The sequence below is a fragment of the Histomonas meleagridis genome (assembly GCF_020186115.1).
Source record: "Histomonas meleagridis strain 2922-C6/04-10x chromosome Unknown contig_147, whole genome shotgun sequence".
Classification (NCBI taxonomy): domain Eukaryota; phylum Parabasalia; order Tritrichomonadida; family Dientamoebidae; genus Histomonas; species Histomonas meleagridis.
This window is the reverse complement of record NW_027150776.1, coordinates 1-15,917: the sequence shown is the minus strand read 5'-3', so window position 1 is coordinate 15,917 and position 15,917 is coordinate 1. Positions and strand designations below refer to the sequence as shown.

General features: G+C 28.8%; 1 protein-coding gene across 1 annotated transcript; it reads left to right on the top strand.

Moving 5' to 3' along the window:
* Positions 1–1,042: 1,042 nt before the first annotated feature.
* On the top strand, positions 1,043–2,317 carry GO595_001705 (DNA-directed primase/polymerase protein; the record flags this gene model as incomplete). The annotated part of the gene is made up of 1 exon (XM_067914533.1): positions 1,043–2,317. One exon carries the CDS (start codon positions 1,043–1,045, stop codon positions 2,315–2,317), a length of 1,275 nt encoding a protein of 424 aa, XP_067778128.1.
* Positions 2,318–15,917: the final 13,600 nt, after the last annotated feature.

The window sequence follows — 15,917 nt, the reverse complement described above, 5'->3', positions numbered from 1 at the left end:
TTTTCTAATTTTAATAACTTTGTTAGAACCATCTTTGGTCGTTCTTTGAACTTTCTCTGATGAAAAATCAGCAGGAAAATAAGAAAGAAAATTGAGAAGCTTAAAAACATCCCATCCATCAGCAGAAGAAATTCGATGCATTCTATGTAACATAACATTGGTACTTCCTAATGATGCACTCGTTACTTCTTTTCGATCTTGGTCCTCTTCAATATCAAAAATAAAGTAATTATTCTTTGGCTTTATACTCCTTCTTTGAATAATCATATAAAAAAATATAAACTGACGTCTGGGCAGCTGAGGGATCCCTCTAGATGGTCCACTTTTTCTGAAAGAATCATCTCAATGCATTAATTCAAAATATTCTATGAGGTCTTTGATGCCGAAATTTGAATTAAAGATCACACCGCCAATTAAATACAAAAACAAATACTATTTGTTTATTTTTTTCTCATATTCGTTACACCATGGTGTCTACATAACTTATGTAGATTAATTTTGAACAAACAAGTTCTTTTTAAAACAAATAATAATTAGAAAATGATACTATGTCTCTGAATTTATTATAGCCATTGATCATCTTCTTCCTGTACCTGGAATAGTGAGTTTTGCAAATCAACAAGAATCTATTCGATTAAAATCACAAACGCATTAAAAAAATGAAGGTAGAAATTTGTAATTAATTCTTTGAAATGCAAAAATTTGATTAAAAACATACTAAAAACAATTCTTTTAATGTACACATTTGTATACAAATCACTTCGTTGATAAAATCATATGTTTGTTTTATTTTATATGACACAGCTTTTGTTTCTTATGGATCTGGAATCTGTGGTTTGAGTTCAGGAACCTCAAAATTAAATCTTTGAAATTGTTAAAATCTTTGTTGAGAACAAAGATGTGATATGTAATATTTTTCAGATGCCCACAATAAGCAGATCAACTAGTTCTTAATTACAATCAATCGAATATTTAAAAGCTTTTGAAACAAAAATTTTCGAAAATTTCAAAAACTGTTTTTTCGTACGTTTATATTGGAAAAATGAGGAAAACAAAAAACGAATTCATCGTCTCACTATTAACAAGACAAATCAAAGAAGAAAAAGCTCCACACGATAACGACAGTTTAAATTTTCTTCATTTACATTTTGCTCCTGAAAATATCAAAGATTTACTCAAACAAATTCAACAAAAATCAATTACTCCATTAAAGGCAACAGACTACTCATCATTCCTTAATGAAGATCGAGGTCTTTTTTCATGGGAATTTCAAGACAATGGACAAAGAACATTTTTTGTTGAATCATATGAAAATGTTTTCAAGCTATTTAACTATCTTCCCGAATATCACCTTTATGAGGTTATCCCCGAGAACAAGCCATGTCATCTTTACTTTGATATTGAGTATTATTTTGAAGAACATCCAAATTATGATGGTGATTTAATTATAAAACATTTGATAAAAGTAATTGAGGAAAAGCTCTTTGAAGTATTTGGAAGAGATGAGTTTGAAGTTATTCATTTAGATGCTACGAATCCTCAAAAAAAGTTTTCAAGGCATTTAATTATTCGTGGAAAAGATTTTTGTTTTAAAAATAATTATCACGTTGGTCATTTTGTAAAAACTGAAATACTCACAATTCCTGAGTTTAGCATTGTTGATGAAGCTGTTTATTCCAAAAATAGATGCATTCGATGTATTTGGTCAACTAAAGTTGCAAATGGTAATAAGTTTCCTCTAGTTCCAAAAGATTACACTAATTTGTCTCCATCACTTTCTTCTGTTGACTTCTTCAAGAAAACTTTGATTGCTTGTGTAGACAAAAAGTGTCATATTATAGGGTACCCCGATTTGAACGATACGCCACATGATAAACCAAAGTCACAAGTTGCAGCTGCTTCAACTAATGTCTCTCAAAGCCAAATGCGTGACATAACTGTTAACGACATCAACGATTTTGCAATAAAATGTTTTGCACCAACTGGATATATTAAGATGTCTGATTACAATCCAGATTTTGATACAATTTTGATGTACGTAGAAGGCTCAAGATACTGCCAAAATATTAAAAGAGAGCATAAATCTAATCATATATATCTCGTTTGTAGTCTACAAAAAGGAACGATCGTCCAACGATGTCTAGATCCTGATTGCAGAGGCTTCCAATCTGAGCCAGTGCAAGTTCCAGAACATCTTCTTGAGTCATTAAGAAAACAATTTACGAGGACACAACAGAATAATGTAAATGAAGAAATCTTTAAGCCAAAAAAAGACTTTGATGATTTTTTAGATGATTTTTCTGATGATTATGATTAAATACATGTTTGTATTTCATTTCTGATTTCCTATTTAAGAAACTTTTTTGGCTTTTAATCTTTAGAACTCATAGAGACATCATTCTTTTTAGAGTGTTTAATAAATTTGTTGTGTTTCAAAATGATTGCAATTTTTTTCTTGCTTAACATAATAAATTTGATTTAATCACGAGATAAATTTATTATTCTATAGAATTTTAGACAAAAATTAAGATAAACACATGATCAAAGAAAATTTTAAAATTCAAGATTTGAAATCAAGAGAGTATTTTGTATAAAAAACTAACAGAAATAATTTATTGATATTTTATCAGTCAAAAACAAAATGGAGACAGTTTTTAAAATGATTTTAAATTATACCTAAATGAAGGCATAAGATATTAATAATTTAAGTGAAAGGCATTTACTTTTGTCCACCAACAAATAACTCTTTATTAAATTTTCAACCATATTCAACATTTAATACATAAATTATTAAACAACAAACATTTATTAATATATATTTCCGTATTTCACAATTTTTGATTCAAGTAGGTTTGAAGTTTTGTTTTTTCTTCCTTATTAAACAACTCCAACACGTTATTCTTTATGAAAATGGTGAACTTCACCCAGTCATCATCGGCGAACTTATGGAACTGCTCGAATCCATTTGGGTCCTGTTTCATATATCTCATAGTCGTAAGCATTGTCTCGAAGAAGCCATTGAAATTCGAAGTGCTTAATGCATGTAAAAACACATGAAAAGCCCAATTCTCAAAATCACATTCATTTTTTAATATTTTTATTATTTTACATATACAAAAAACTCTTTCGCCAATAGTAAAGTCATCTAAATTGTTTAAATTTTCTTTTATCCATAAAATATATTTCTCATTATTGAGTATGAAATCTTTCATTTGTGAATCTTCGGTTGAAAGTGATTCGACAAATCGATCAAATTTTCCTTTTAATGAATTACTTAATAAAAATGGCAAATTTAAGGTGTATAAACATTTGATTTGAGATTCTTGTAGAAATCGAATCTCATATGAATGAAACAAATATCGAAATCGAAGAAGAAGTTGTTCATTATCTTCTTCAAAAAAAAGTTCTTCTATGAATAACTTAAATATGTTCTTAGTATCAATGAGTTCGTTGTTTTTAACTTGATAAAATGAGTTTAAAAAGTTTTTTGAGCGTTTTTTAATTTTTTTCTTCATTAAACGGTCGTAAAAAGTGTCATTTTCATTTGCATTCGAAAAAATGTTAAAAGAATCAATACCATGTTTTGTGCAAAACTCACAAATATTACTTATGATACGTTTTTCTGCAGTTGATATAGAAAGTGATGACTTTTTGTGATTTTTAATGATTTCAAATTTTTTTGATGAGGGATCAAAGATTGGTTGACTAAACTGGAAGAAACAAGCCTTCTTGGAGGGTTTGATATTAAGTGTATTAAAGCAAACATTAAAAAAATGATAAAGCTCAAATGGAGATATCACATAACAACTTCCAAACGAAGGCATTTTAATAGCTGAAAGTTGATTGTTGAAGACGATCTCTTCAACTTTATCAATAGAATTAGATTTGATGAAATTAAATAAAGATTTAATTTCTTGAATTGAAAGTTTAGATCTAGATATAAAACTTGAAAAAGAAGGTAAAAGAAAGTTATCAAAAAATATTTCACAAAACGAATCACGACTTTCTGTTATGAGGTTAATAATGAGTTGAATATGATATGGTGGAAGAAAGTGAAAAGTTGATTTAAGGACTGTGATGAAATTATTACTCAGACTAGCAAGAGAAGGTTTGTGCCTACGGGAGTATAAGCTAAAGAGCTTATTCCAGAGAACATTTGCAAATGAAATTGCTGATGCAAAAAATGAAATAATAAATGGTTTGGAATAAGAAAACCCATATTCTTGATGAATTCTATCAATGCACTCGAAAGCAATTGAACACTGTGCTTCTGAAACGAAATATCCAAATATGGATGGGAATATAACAAAAGCAAATAATTGAATTTCACCAGGGTTATCGGCAATGTAGTCAACAACTTTCTGTGAAAATAAAGATGGAGGAATCGAAAGAAGACATTCTTCGATATTTGGTAATAAGTCATTAGGAATCACTTCTGAAAATGGGGAAATAGGAGTGCTTATAAATTCAAATATTTCTGCAATGGAAAATTTTGAGGTTAATGAATAATTTGGATAATAAGCAAAATAATGAAAAAAAAATTGACGAGCTGAAAATATGATTTCTTGAACAAGTTGTTTATTTTTTATTCGTACATTTTCAATATGTTGATTAGTAAATTGATTTATTATTGATTTTTGTTGGAAAAGTTCTTCGAAGTTACTTTTCATCTTGATGACATTTGAATTGAAAATGATCGTTTGATGATGTTTTCATTTTGTTTCTGCTTTATCCAATGATTTAATGTTAACATAATAATTACATATTAATACATGGAGTTCAATGCCATTAAAAATGATATGGTATTAATCTCTTTAATGTTAGGAAGAAACTTTCGTTTTTAAGTTCCAATTGGAATTATACAAAAATCATTGTGGAACTCCTAATCTAATAATACTTAATGCTATATCGAAAATTACCATTTTTCAAGATGTTTAAAGTTTTTATCTCTTTTAGTTTTAAGAAAAAAATTTAATAACAATTTTATGTTTTATTGATTCTAAGATACATTAAAACTGCGAAAACATTTCATTTGTTTTTCGCATTTTTATAATTTTTTTTATTTTGATGAATCGCTTTCATCAAATCTATTTAGCAATGTATTTATTTCATCTTTTGTTAATTCGCCAGAACTTGATGAAACGTCTTCATCCAGCACGTGAACATTTGGAATTTTTTTATTTTCATCGTCATCATCCAAATAATTTTCGAGGTCAAATTCATTATTTGACTCATTTTTTATTATTTTCATTTTATTTAACACATTTTCTTCTTCTTCTTCATCATTGAAATTACTTAAATAGTTTTCCAAATCAAAATCTGTTTTTAATATTTCTTCTTCTTCTTCAAACTTATTAATTTTTGAAATTATTTTTTCTTCTTCATTAAAGTCACTTGTTATAAACTCATTCATGTTGATATCGAAATCAGTTTTAAGACTTTCGGATTCGAATTCGTTTGTTTCATCATAAACATTTAATCCGCTGTTTGTATACGAAGTAATTTCTTCTTCAAGCTCAAAATCTGTTTCTGTTTCTTCTTTTTTGTTTTTATTTTTTTCTTTAATTTTTGTTATTTGTTTTGCTTTTTCTTCATTTTTTGATATTTGTTCTTCTTTTTCATTATTATCATTATATTCGATTTTATCATTTTCGTCATCATTTTCTGGGCTTGATGTCGATTGTGTAATTTCTTTCATTATTTTATCTGTTATTTCATAGTTCATTCCAATACTTTTCGTCGGAGATGGAGAATTCGTAGGCGAAAGAGATGTTAATTTAAATATGTCGTCGTTTTCTGGAATAGAAATTGTTAAATTAACAAAATTATTTTTTTCATTTTGTTTTTCTTTATCCGATGAAGTTGATTTACTGCTATCAGAATCAATGAGCTCTAAATATGTCAATGAGTTACTTTTGTTTATAACATTTACAAATTCAATCATTTGATCAGAATCTGTCGAAATTAAATCTTCTTTCTCTATGTTAACCAAATTTTTGTTTTCATTTGTTTCTGATGATATTTCATTTTTATCATTTTCTTTAATTGATTTATCTGATTCTAATGAAATAAATTCGTTTTTATTATTGTTATCATTATCAGAATTATCATTTTCTTTAATTGATTCAGTTTCGTTTTTATTATTATTATCATCAGAAACATTGTCTTCATTTTCTTTAATTGATTTATCTGATTCTGATGAAGTAAATTCGTTTTTATTATTGTTATCATTATCAGAATTATCATTTTCTTTAATTGATTTATCTGCTTCTGATGAAGTAAATTCGTTTTTATTGTTTATTTCAATTATTTTATCTGAGTTCGATGAAGTTAACATTTCGATTTCAGAATTATTTTCTTCATCTGATTTATTAATGTTTTTAACATTGTTCTTAATTTCGATTTTTTCATGTTCAGGTGAAACAATTTCCTCTTTTTTAATAATTATATTTTTCTTTTTTGGTTTTACTTTTTTATTCGAATTATTAACATTTATTTTATTCGAATCAGATGAAACTTTGGATTTTTTATTGTTTTTCATTTCTGATTCCGAATTAATTTTATCTGATTCCGACAAAACTAACTCAGATATATCGGGCATAAATATTTTTTTATTTTGATTATTTGGATTGATATGAAATTCTAATGTTTGACTAATTTGAAGAACATTTTTTAGGTTTTCATTATGTTGCAAGTTTAATGTTGATGAAGAGTCTGAACAAAGAAGTTTATGTGTAATTTTATGTAATTTTTTGGGATCAAAATTTATATTATAAGAATAATTTTTATTTAAGTTTTTATCTTTATTAGTTAATACTTTATTTTTATCATTTATAAATGTTTTTGCTTTGTTATTATTTGTATTATTTATTGGGATTTTTGTGTTTTGAGATTTTTTCTTTTGTTGCATTTTTTTCCTTGTTTTCTCGAGAATTTCATTTAATTCATTTTCGATTTCACTCGATAAGCTTTGGTCATCACTATCACTGTCATCTTCTAAATATTGTTCAATATCACTTTCAGATGAAGAAGAAGAAGATGTTTCACTTAATAAATATGATTTCTTTTTGGTTTTGTCTTTGTATAAGTCGCTTTCAAATGAGGAATCGGTGCTAAGTAATAACTTTTTGATGCTTTTGTTTGAAGGTTTGCTTTCTTTTTTGTTGCGAAAAGATTTGGAATACTCAATTTCTGAATCAGATGTTAATGAAATATTTAAATAATCTGATGAATCTGTTTCCTCTGATGAAATTAGATATTTTGATTTATGATAAAGATGATTTTTGTCAATTGGACTTTTATGTGAATCGTACATTGTACTGCTATGTTTATGTTGGAGTTTACTATGTTTGCCTTGAAAATAGTCTTTGTCATGTGCATGAAAATGTTTACTATCATTTTTGGTTCTTGGATAAACTGATTTGCTTTGTACCTGTGTTGGTTTCTTGGCATTGCTTTTGTGGTGTCTGTGAGTTTGAACTTTTGTGTTTAGTGATATTGGTAAACTGATGTTATCAGATTTCAATTTTTTTGAGGGTATAAAATGATTTTGATTATGGGTGCTATAGTTCTTTTTATTATATGATGTTTCGTTTTTTTGGAGTGAATATGATATTTTATGTGGATTTGTGGTGTTGCTATGTTTGTTTTTGGTAGAGCTGGCTTTGGTATTTGGTGGCGAATTTAAAATCTCTTGAATTCTTTTTAATCTATCAAGCAAGCCATTCGATTGGTTGGACATATTGCTTTTAACGGTCGTTAAAAAAAGTTACCCAATCTCATAAACATATATTTAAAGATATCATTTCGATGAAACATAATTTCTGTTTCATATGCAAAAAATTTTGAGTAAACGTTTTTAGTGATATTTTTATCAATTAAATTTTGTTCAATTAGTTTCCTGATTAAATAATATGATGCTTGTGTGTTCATTGTTGATATACGTTTGGTAAAAACTGAGATATATTTTAATTAATTTCTTCTTCTTTAGTTTGAAGTGCTTTTAAAAAATTTAAATAAATATCATCAGACACATGCTTGGTGATGAAAATGTATTATAAAATATGTTAATTATTATTATTATATTAAATGTATTTGGAAAATTTGTATCAAAGAATTCCAATACTTTTTCAGCGGACTGTTGTAAGTTTTCTTCAGTTAAACTGCAAATAATTTTTTCAAGCTCAGTTCGGAATTTCAACCTTTTTGACAATATGTTTACGAAAAGTGACAAAGGATGTCTCTGTCTGAGGATTCTTCTTCTTCTCATTCATCTAGCTTATATGGAAGTTTTTTTGCAAATCAGCCAAAACAGTCACACATTTTTAAGCAAGATGTTGTGGATGAAATCAATGAGTTGAATAAACAAATAGAAAAGATTTCTGCACAAAATTTAGCTTCAAGAATAGAAATAGAAAAATTAACCTCGGATGTTTCTGCTATAACAAAAGCAATTTCATCTACAACAGAATGCCTTCAAATGGATGTAAGCAAATTAGAAGCTGAGAATCAACAATTAAGGGAAGACATAGAAAAAAGAAAGAGTTTGATTTCAGTCATTAATTCTCTGACCCAAAGAAATCCGGAGTTACGAAATAACAATCCCGAACTAACAAATCTAAATTCAATTTTGCAAAATTATTCTGATGTAAAAAAATCATCTTTACAATTAGGTGATCAAACTGTGAATGAAGAAATACAAAAAATCGATTATTTTAAATGTTGTACCACGAATGAAGAATTCTTAGATAAATGTAAGGAACTCCTTCGTGAAGTTTCAGATCTCACCAAAAGAAAAAATTCTTTTAGTTCCTCTAATAAAAATGAAACAATTCAAGAACTTAGAATTAAACTTGAAAATATGCGTTATTCACATACAATTCGTCAAGCAAAACTTGCACAAAAAATCAACGACCTCCTTGAAGAAAAGCACAAACTCGAGCAGCTTATTCTCACAAATCAAAGGAACACCAATTTTCGGCGAAACAATAGATAAACGTCCACATACTTATCAACCTCATTTCAAATGAAATTCATATTCTTCATCATCTAATCAATGGAAATAAACAGTAATCAGTTGAAATTCATTGTTTCAGCAATAGCCGATAACTTATTTTCAGTGCATAACCTCTACGATACCCATCGTTCCAATAATTAATTAAATTCAATCGAAGTGTTCAATTTCGCATCGTTCTTCAGAAAAAATCCGATTTTAAATTACTTTTGATCCAAAACCTCCTCCGATAGAAACCAAACAAAAAAAAAAATAATTTCAGCTCAATTAATTAAACCACAAAATATTTACGACACGCTTATTAAAGACAACATTTTCCCCTTTGTTTGTAGGAAAGCTGCCACATGGAATGCACGGAAATCATCGTACATACATGACGCCTTAAAATAATATTTTTCTACTAAACTTTTGTCTGCTATTAACAACAGGAACCAGACGAACAACATTTGCGACTTCAAACCCTTATAAATCATTTCCTCCAAAGGTGTACCGAAGTATCTATCAGCATCCAGAATGTTTGAGTTTGATAATTTCTCGATCATTTCCAAGAAATCGCAAAGTATACTATCATCGATTCGATTTTTTTTGTTTTGTACAAACGCTAAAATGAATTTCCATGGCCCTAATGTACATGAAGATTCTTTAATACGAATCCCATCACTAAATATCGATACCATTACTGAGATAATGTTTTTAATGTTAGCATTATCTAAACAACAAAATAAATAAGTCGGATTATTAATGTATTCTTCAATTTCTTCTGTGTTAGAATTTGTTAAATAATCGTTTTGTGGTTGAACAAGAAAAACGTCTTTGGGTAATGTTTCAATGATTTTTATCGCTTTTAAAATTGATTTCTTACTCATTATTAATGAATATGGTATATAATAATCTTGAAGCCATTCATGTCCGACTTGAAGAATAATGTTGAGTAAAAATTGTAATAGATTATCATGGATGATGGTTGAGATAAACATAGAAACTTGTTTGCTTGAATCAGTTTCTTGTTGTGATTGTTGAAGAATTTTTGAAAGTGAAGTCGAATTAACTTCTGTAGAATAGGGGTGCCCCGAAATGTGTAACTTTTTGAGTGAATCAATGAAAGCTAAAAAAAGGTTTTGGTCTTTGAGACCATTAAGAAAGAATGATATAATTAAAAAGCAAAACCGTTCACTTGCGTTTTGCTTGTTTGTCGTTAGTTCAGATAACCCATTCAAAAATGGAATATATGGTGATTTTGGTATGTCTTTGGTGACATAAAATTCAAAAGAGGAGACGTCTTCGGACTTTAATTTCTTTATGACATCATCAATGGGTGACACAGGTGCTTCTTTGACAATAATATCTTTATTATCTAATCTTTGGATTTTATTGCAAAGTGCAGAAATGGAAAAGATGAGAATCCACTTCATTGCTTGGGACTCATCTTTTGTAATAAATGTATAGCAATTATCGAGATTTCCAATATCCATCAATTGAAATGAACGAGTATATAATGTTTTGTCTTTCTTTAATACCTTAGGTCGCGAAGTAAGGGTAGAAACATATGAATTTTTATCTAAAACATACTCTGATCCGACATATATCATGCCATTTTTGGTATAATGTGTTTGGAAAAAAAAGCGATTTTGTTTGATCTGTATGGAAATTAAAATGCTTTCGACAGCTTTAGCTCCTGGCAACAGGCATTCGATTTCTTCAACATTAATAAAATCATTCATATCAGAATTACGAAAGAAACTTTCAAATCTTCCTAATGATTCGAAGAAGCACTTGACGAATTTATCACATTTCTCTTTTCCTGAAAACTTAACATTATATTTGATTGAATTAAATGCCATGTTTATCAAGATGACAGTGTTGCTCTTAGTTGGGTCAAGGATAGGAGTAAAGTTGGGGATGAATAGGAAAAAACTTTTCTTTGCTGTAAAAAATAAAAATTGACCATTTGAAAATAAATTGTAAACCCCTGAAGGCATAGATCCTATTTCAGATGTTCTAACATTTCCCCAACTATTATTATATTGTAGTCCATTAAAAGCCATCGGAAGATTATGGGTCATGGTAGCATTAAGAAAAGTGACAGAATTTTCTACCTCTTTCAATAAGAATTTTTGATAGGATAATTTTTAAGCTATCAAAAAGTGAATAACACACAAACTTCTCATTTCAGAAATAAAAACCAGAAAGAAACAGATTTTTGTCTACCAAAATGCGCAGTATTTGCTAAATAATAAACATATAAACCAAGCCAGAAACATTCAAAGTTTTTTTATTAAAATAATTAGGATATGCACAGTTTACATATATCATAATCCTCCTTCTTTTTCTTCAACAAATAAGGGCTTTGCCTTTGAGTAAAGAGATTCTTTTTTAATCCTCTCTTTCCCAAGAACAATTCCAAAGAACCGATGCTTCGCAAAGAAATATCTCAAAAGAATTTAATCGTTTTTGTTGAAATTTTTCAATCTTTTATTGAATTAAATTTTTCATTTCATGATATTGCAACAAAATTACTTGTTCAACTAAAACTCTGTAGTTGTCATAATTAAATTGTTCCGAAATAGGCTTTACATAGGATGTAAGGATGTTAAATTTCAGATTGGATTTGACTTTCTAGACCAACGTTTATATCTAGCAGGAAACAAACTTGAGAAGATATTTTTTTTTTTTTTCCTTGCAATGAATATGCAAGTATTGTAAGTGCTGTCATAAAGCCGCGCCAATTCGTATTCATTCGCACTTGAAGAAAGCTGATTAAACATAAAAATAATTAATTATGGCAAAATAAGCTTTTCATGAAGTGGGATTTTTTTTGAAGAAGCCGTTTATACAAAAAGTGTCTAGACTTCAAAACCAACGTAAGTAAAGTAGTCAACAACAACGAGGAAGTCTATTTATATGTTTTTTTCCTGTTAAAAAGTATAGTAGTTTGTATTTCCCCATTAGAATAAACAATAAGAATAATAGTATTAACAGTTACAGTAAAAAAATTTTAGAAACTTCATTAAATTTAATTTAGATAAAAGTTCACTAAGTTACAAGTTAAAAATACGTACCAAATTGCATTACATTTTAGTTTGTATTTTACTGTTTTTGAGATTATAATTATAGAAAAGAGCTTTTTTTTTTCAACTGCCATAAAACAAGGGTGCCCCATTTCTTTATCGTACTTTTTAAACCGCATGAGCACACTTCCAAATCCATTTGTTTTCAGTAATTCTCTTCCAGATGGTAATGCTCTTGATGGTCTTGAACGTGAAACGTCAGAACAAGAAGGACAGCAACGTCCTAATTTTCCATTTTTATTTCCAATAGTATATCATAATATCAATTTAGAAATTCGGCCAAAGCATGCATTTGTTGCCCGACTTTCGTTTAATGCAGCCAGGTCCGTAAGTTGGTGTTTACTTTTTTCAGTTTTTGCTTCATTTTTTAGTTCTAATTTTGAAAGTGTTAATTCTCTTACAGGTATGAAAGTATGGAAAGAAATTATTCTTTCCATTGTCAACTTTATAATTGGAACAGCTTTGATTTTTTATGTTCAGTACTTTCCAATTTATACATCACTTAAAAACGAGATTCCAAACAAAACATCAATTCCTGTGCAATGCTTCACGATTTTTATTTTACTTATTTATTTGGCAGGAATTCCTGGCACAGGTACAGTTGGTGTTCTTTACGTAATTGCATCATTTCAACAAGGAGATATAGCGAACAAAGTAATTTCGATTATATTAACAATATGGCATCTGATAAATATAATTGTAGAATTTGTCGCACTTTTGTTCCTGCAGCCTTTATTTGGCACTCAAAACATAATGCTTGATTCTGAAATGTTTCTTTCATAAATTTATTGTATATAATAAAAGCTTATTAAAATATCTTCTAATATAAAAAATATTTTTTTTTCTGATGTTTTTAAGCAAGTTTCGGTGGGAACCACGTCAAACTTCAGAATTGTATGGATTTAAAATGTCGTTTTTTTTGTGAGATAAATTTTATGTCAAATACATGTTTGGAACACAAACAGGATCAACAGGATTTGGAACACAAACAGGATCAGCAGGATTTGGAACACAAATAGGATCAACATACAGCATATTATTCGCCTTAGCGTGATATGCATCGCCTCGGCTAAGCTGATCATAGATGTTACCCGAACGTGTGTTTTGGTCCGCTCCTGCGTCGCTACCATATGATACCCATTTGTTTTACTCACTATTTTACATCAAGTCATCAATCATTTATGTTTGTTTTGATGTGCGCCTCATTTTATTTTTCATCAGGTAATCAAGCATTTATGGTTCATTTGTGAGCGGTTTTCATGATTTTTAGTGATGACAAAGCTGAACCAAAAAATGTCTGAAGGTTTAGAAAGCGTCATTCTATCTGATACATGTGTCGGTTGCAGAATCCTCCAAAAATGAGTCAAAATTGAACGCCAGAGCTGAACAAAAAAATGATCATTCCATTAGTTTCGAAAATCACTGAAAACACTGTTTTTTCATAAGTTTCAACGTGTAAATCACATAAAAAGTGTAGGTATGACTTTTAACACATAATTCTTCAATAATGAGTCATAATTGAATGCCAGAAGTTAAGCCTGGAGTTTTGAATAAAAATAAAAGGACGAAAGTTATGAGTAACTCATTATTCCCATTAATGGGAAAAATAAATTTGATTCGAGTCGCAGACAAAGCTGCTCCATCAGCGCCCAGTTCCACCAAATCATATTTCAAATTGCTGTTTCTCAGTTGTATTAATGATTGTGGAATCAGAAATTTTAATTAATTCACCTATAAATTGATCAGATATTAAAATATTAGCATTTGCTTTGACCGAATAACTCTCTACAGATCTAAGTTTGCTTCCTATGTCATTCATTTTACAAATTAATTCATCAGTAATTGGTTTAATAATTTCAGATCTTGCCGCCATAAATTTATTATCAAGTTCTGCGGGAGCTATATTTACTAATTTCTTTTCACACACTTTTGCCAAAACATTATTAACAAATTTGATGTTAGCAGACTGTAACACCTTTAATGTTTTGTCATAAAATTTTATTCAGACAAGAATAACGTGCTGGATAATATATTTTCCTGATTTCTCATCCAATTTAATGTTTCTAGAGTGATTATATTTAAATTCAACAGCAGCGTAGTCTTGTACTTCGTACTCACTCATTAAATAGTTTTGGGTATCTTCCATTCACTTATCCGTAAAAAAATAATTTTTATAAAATTCAGATAATGCGAAAAAATAAATCATCTGAAGTAGATAAAAAATTTGATGAGATTGAAATACAATTTAATAAAATTAGTAAAATTAATAATGAAGAAGCATAAAATTATGCGTTAATTAAGCCGATTCACGATAAATACTATTGTGCTCAGAAAGGAATAAGTGCTTTTATCGCATCGATGGGTAGCGGAAAGAGTTACACTAATTTAAAGTTAGCTGCTCAGTAAGAAGTATTATTTCAAGAGCCTTTACCGACACTTTCAGCAATTATTTCATATTTGTCATTATAAGATGAAGGAATAGGAAGTACTTGTGATTATAATCCGGATATCTGAATAATATTATATAATGCAGAGTTAATAGTAAAAGCAGTGTCGGAGCTGAAAACAATTCTTCCAGCCTCATCGACTTCAGAAGTAACACCAGAGTCTTGAATAAGTGAGTTTAACAGGAGTATAAATGTATGTGAGTTAAGATCTGTGTAGTTAGTCGTGAAATGATATTTTTCCCCGTTAATCTGTATAGAATCATCTTTCTCAATAACTACTATGGAACATTTTGTCGTTGATGATGTAACAATTATTTTGGCAAGTCTTGTGGTGATGAAAGATTAACGTCTATTCTATTATAGTGTGCCGCATCATAAAAAGATATTGTTTAGTCAATTACATTATTATACATTTTGTAAAAATAAAATTTTTATATTAAAATGTCATTTGTTGGCGTTTAATTTTGTGTCATTGGAACAATATATGTTTTAAACTCAGTAATAAAAACTCTATTTAAAGCTTATGAAATATTTAGTGTTGAGGAATAAGAAGAAATGTCGGAAAAAGTCAGAAACACTATGTACTCATAAAACTACAGTTATACGATAATTATATAAGAATACTAATTGATTAATAAATCGACAATATTTGGAATAAACATCATTTTTGCCATTTATGGTGAATCTGATGTTAAAAGTACTTTCGTCAGTAATAGCATTATATAATACTGTAGGCTTTACACACACACACACAGCGCTATGTGAGCTTCGTGCTACGCACTCGCTCCCACTCGCGCTACATAAACTAAAGGATGAACGGCTAAAATCGATTGAATTATCATAAATCTGTTGGTTTTGATTGAAAGTAATAAAATATATTTAAATTCATGATGACATTTATATTTAAAATGTGTGAGGCATTAATCCGGCTGAGTTGTTGTTAATCCTATGTGGATTTTAGTGTTTTGTTGTTAATCCTATGCTACCTGATAACTTGATATACCAGGTAGTTACCAGGTAATATTGCGATTAGCTAAAGGAAATTTAATATTGTTATGTGAGTTTCTCAAATCTTGTGAAATGACGTGAAAATCGTGAGTTTACGGGAGCTGCTAACTATAACGGATGAGTTGTAAATTCTATGTCGAATGTTGTGTTTTGATGTTAATCCTATGTGGATTTTAGTATTTTGATGTTAATCCTATGCTACCTGATAACTTGATATACCAGGTAGTTACCAGGTAATATTGCGATTAGCTAAAGGAAATTTAATATTGTTATGTGAGTTTCTCAAATCTTGTGAAATGACGTGAAAATCGTGAGTTTACGGGAGCTGCTAACTATAACGGATGAGTTGTAAATTCTATGTCGAATGTTGTGTTTTGATGT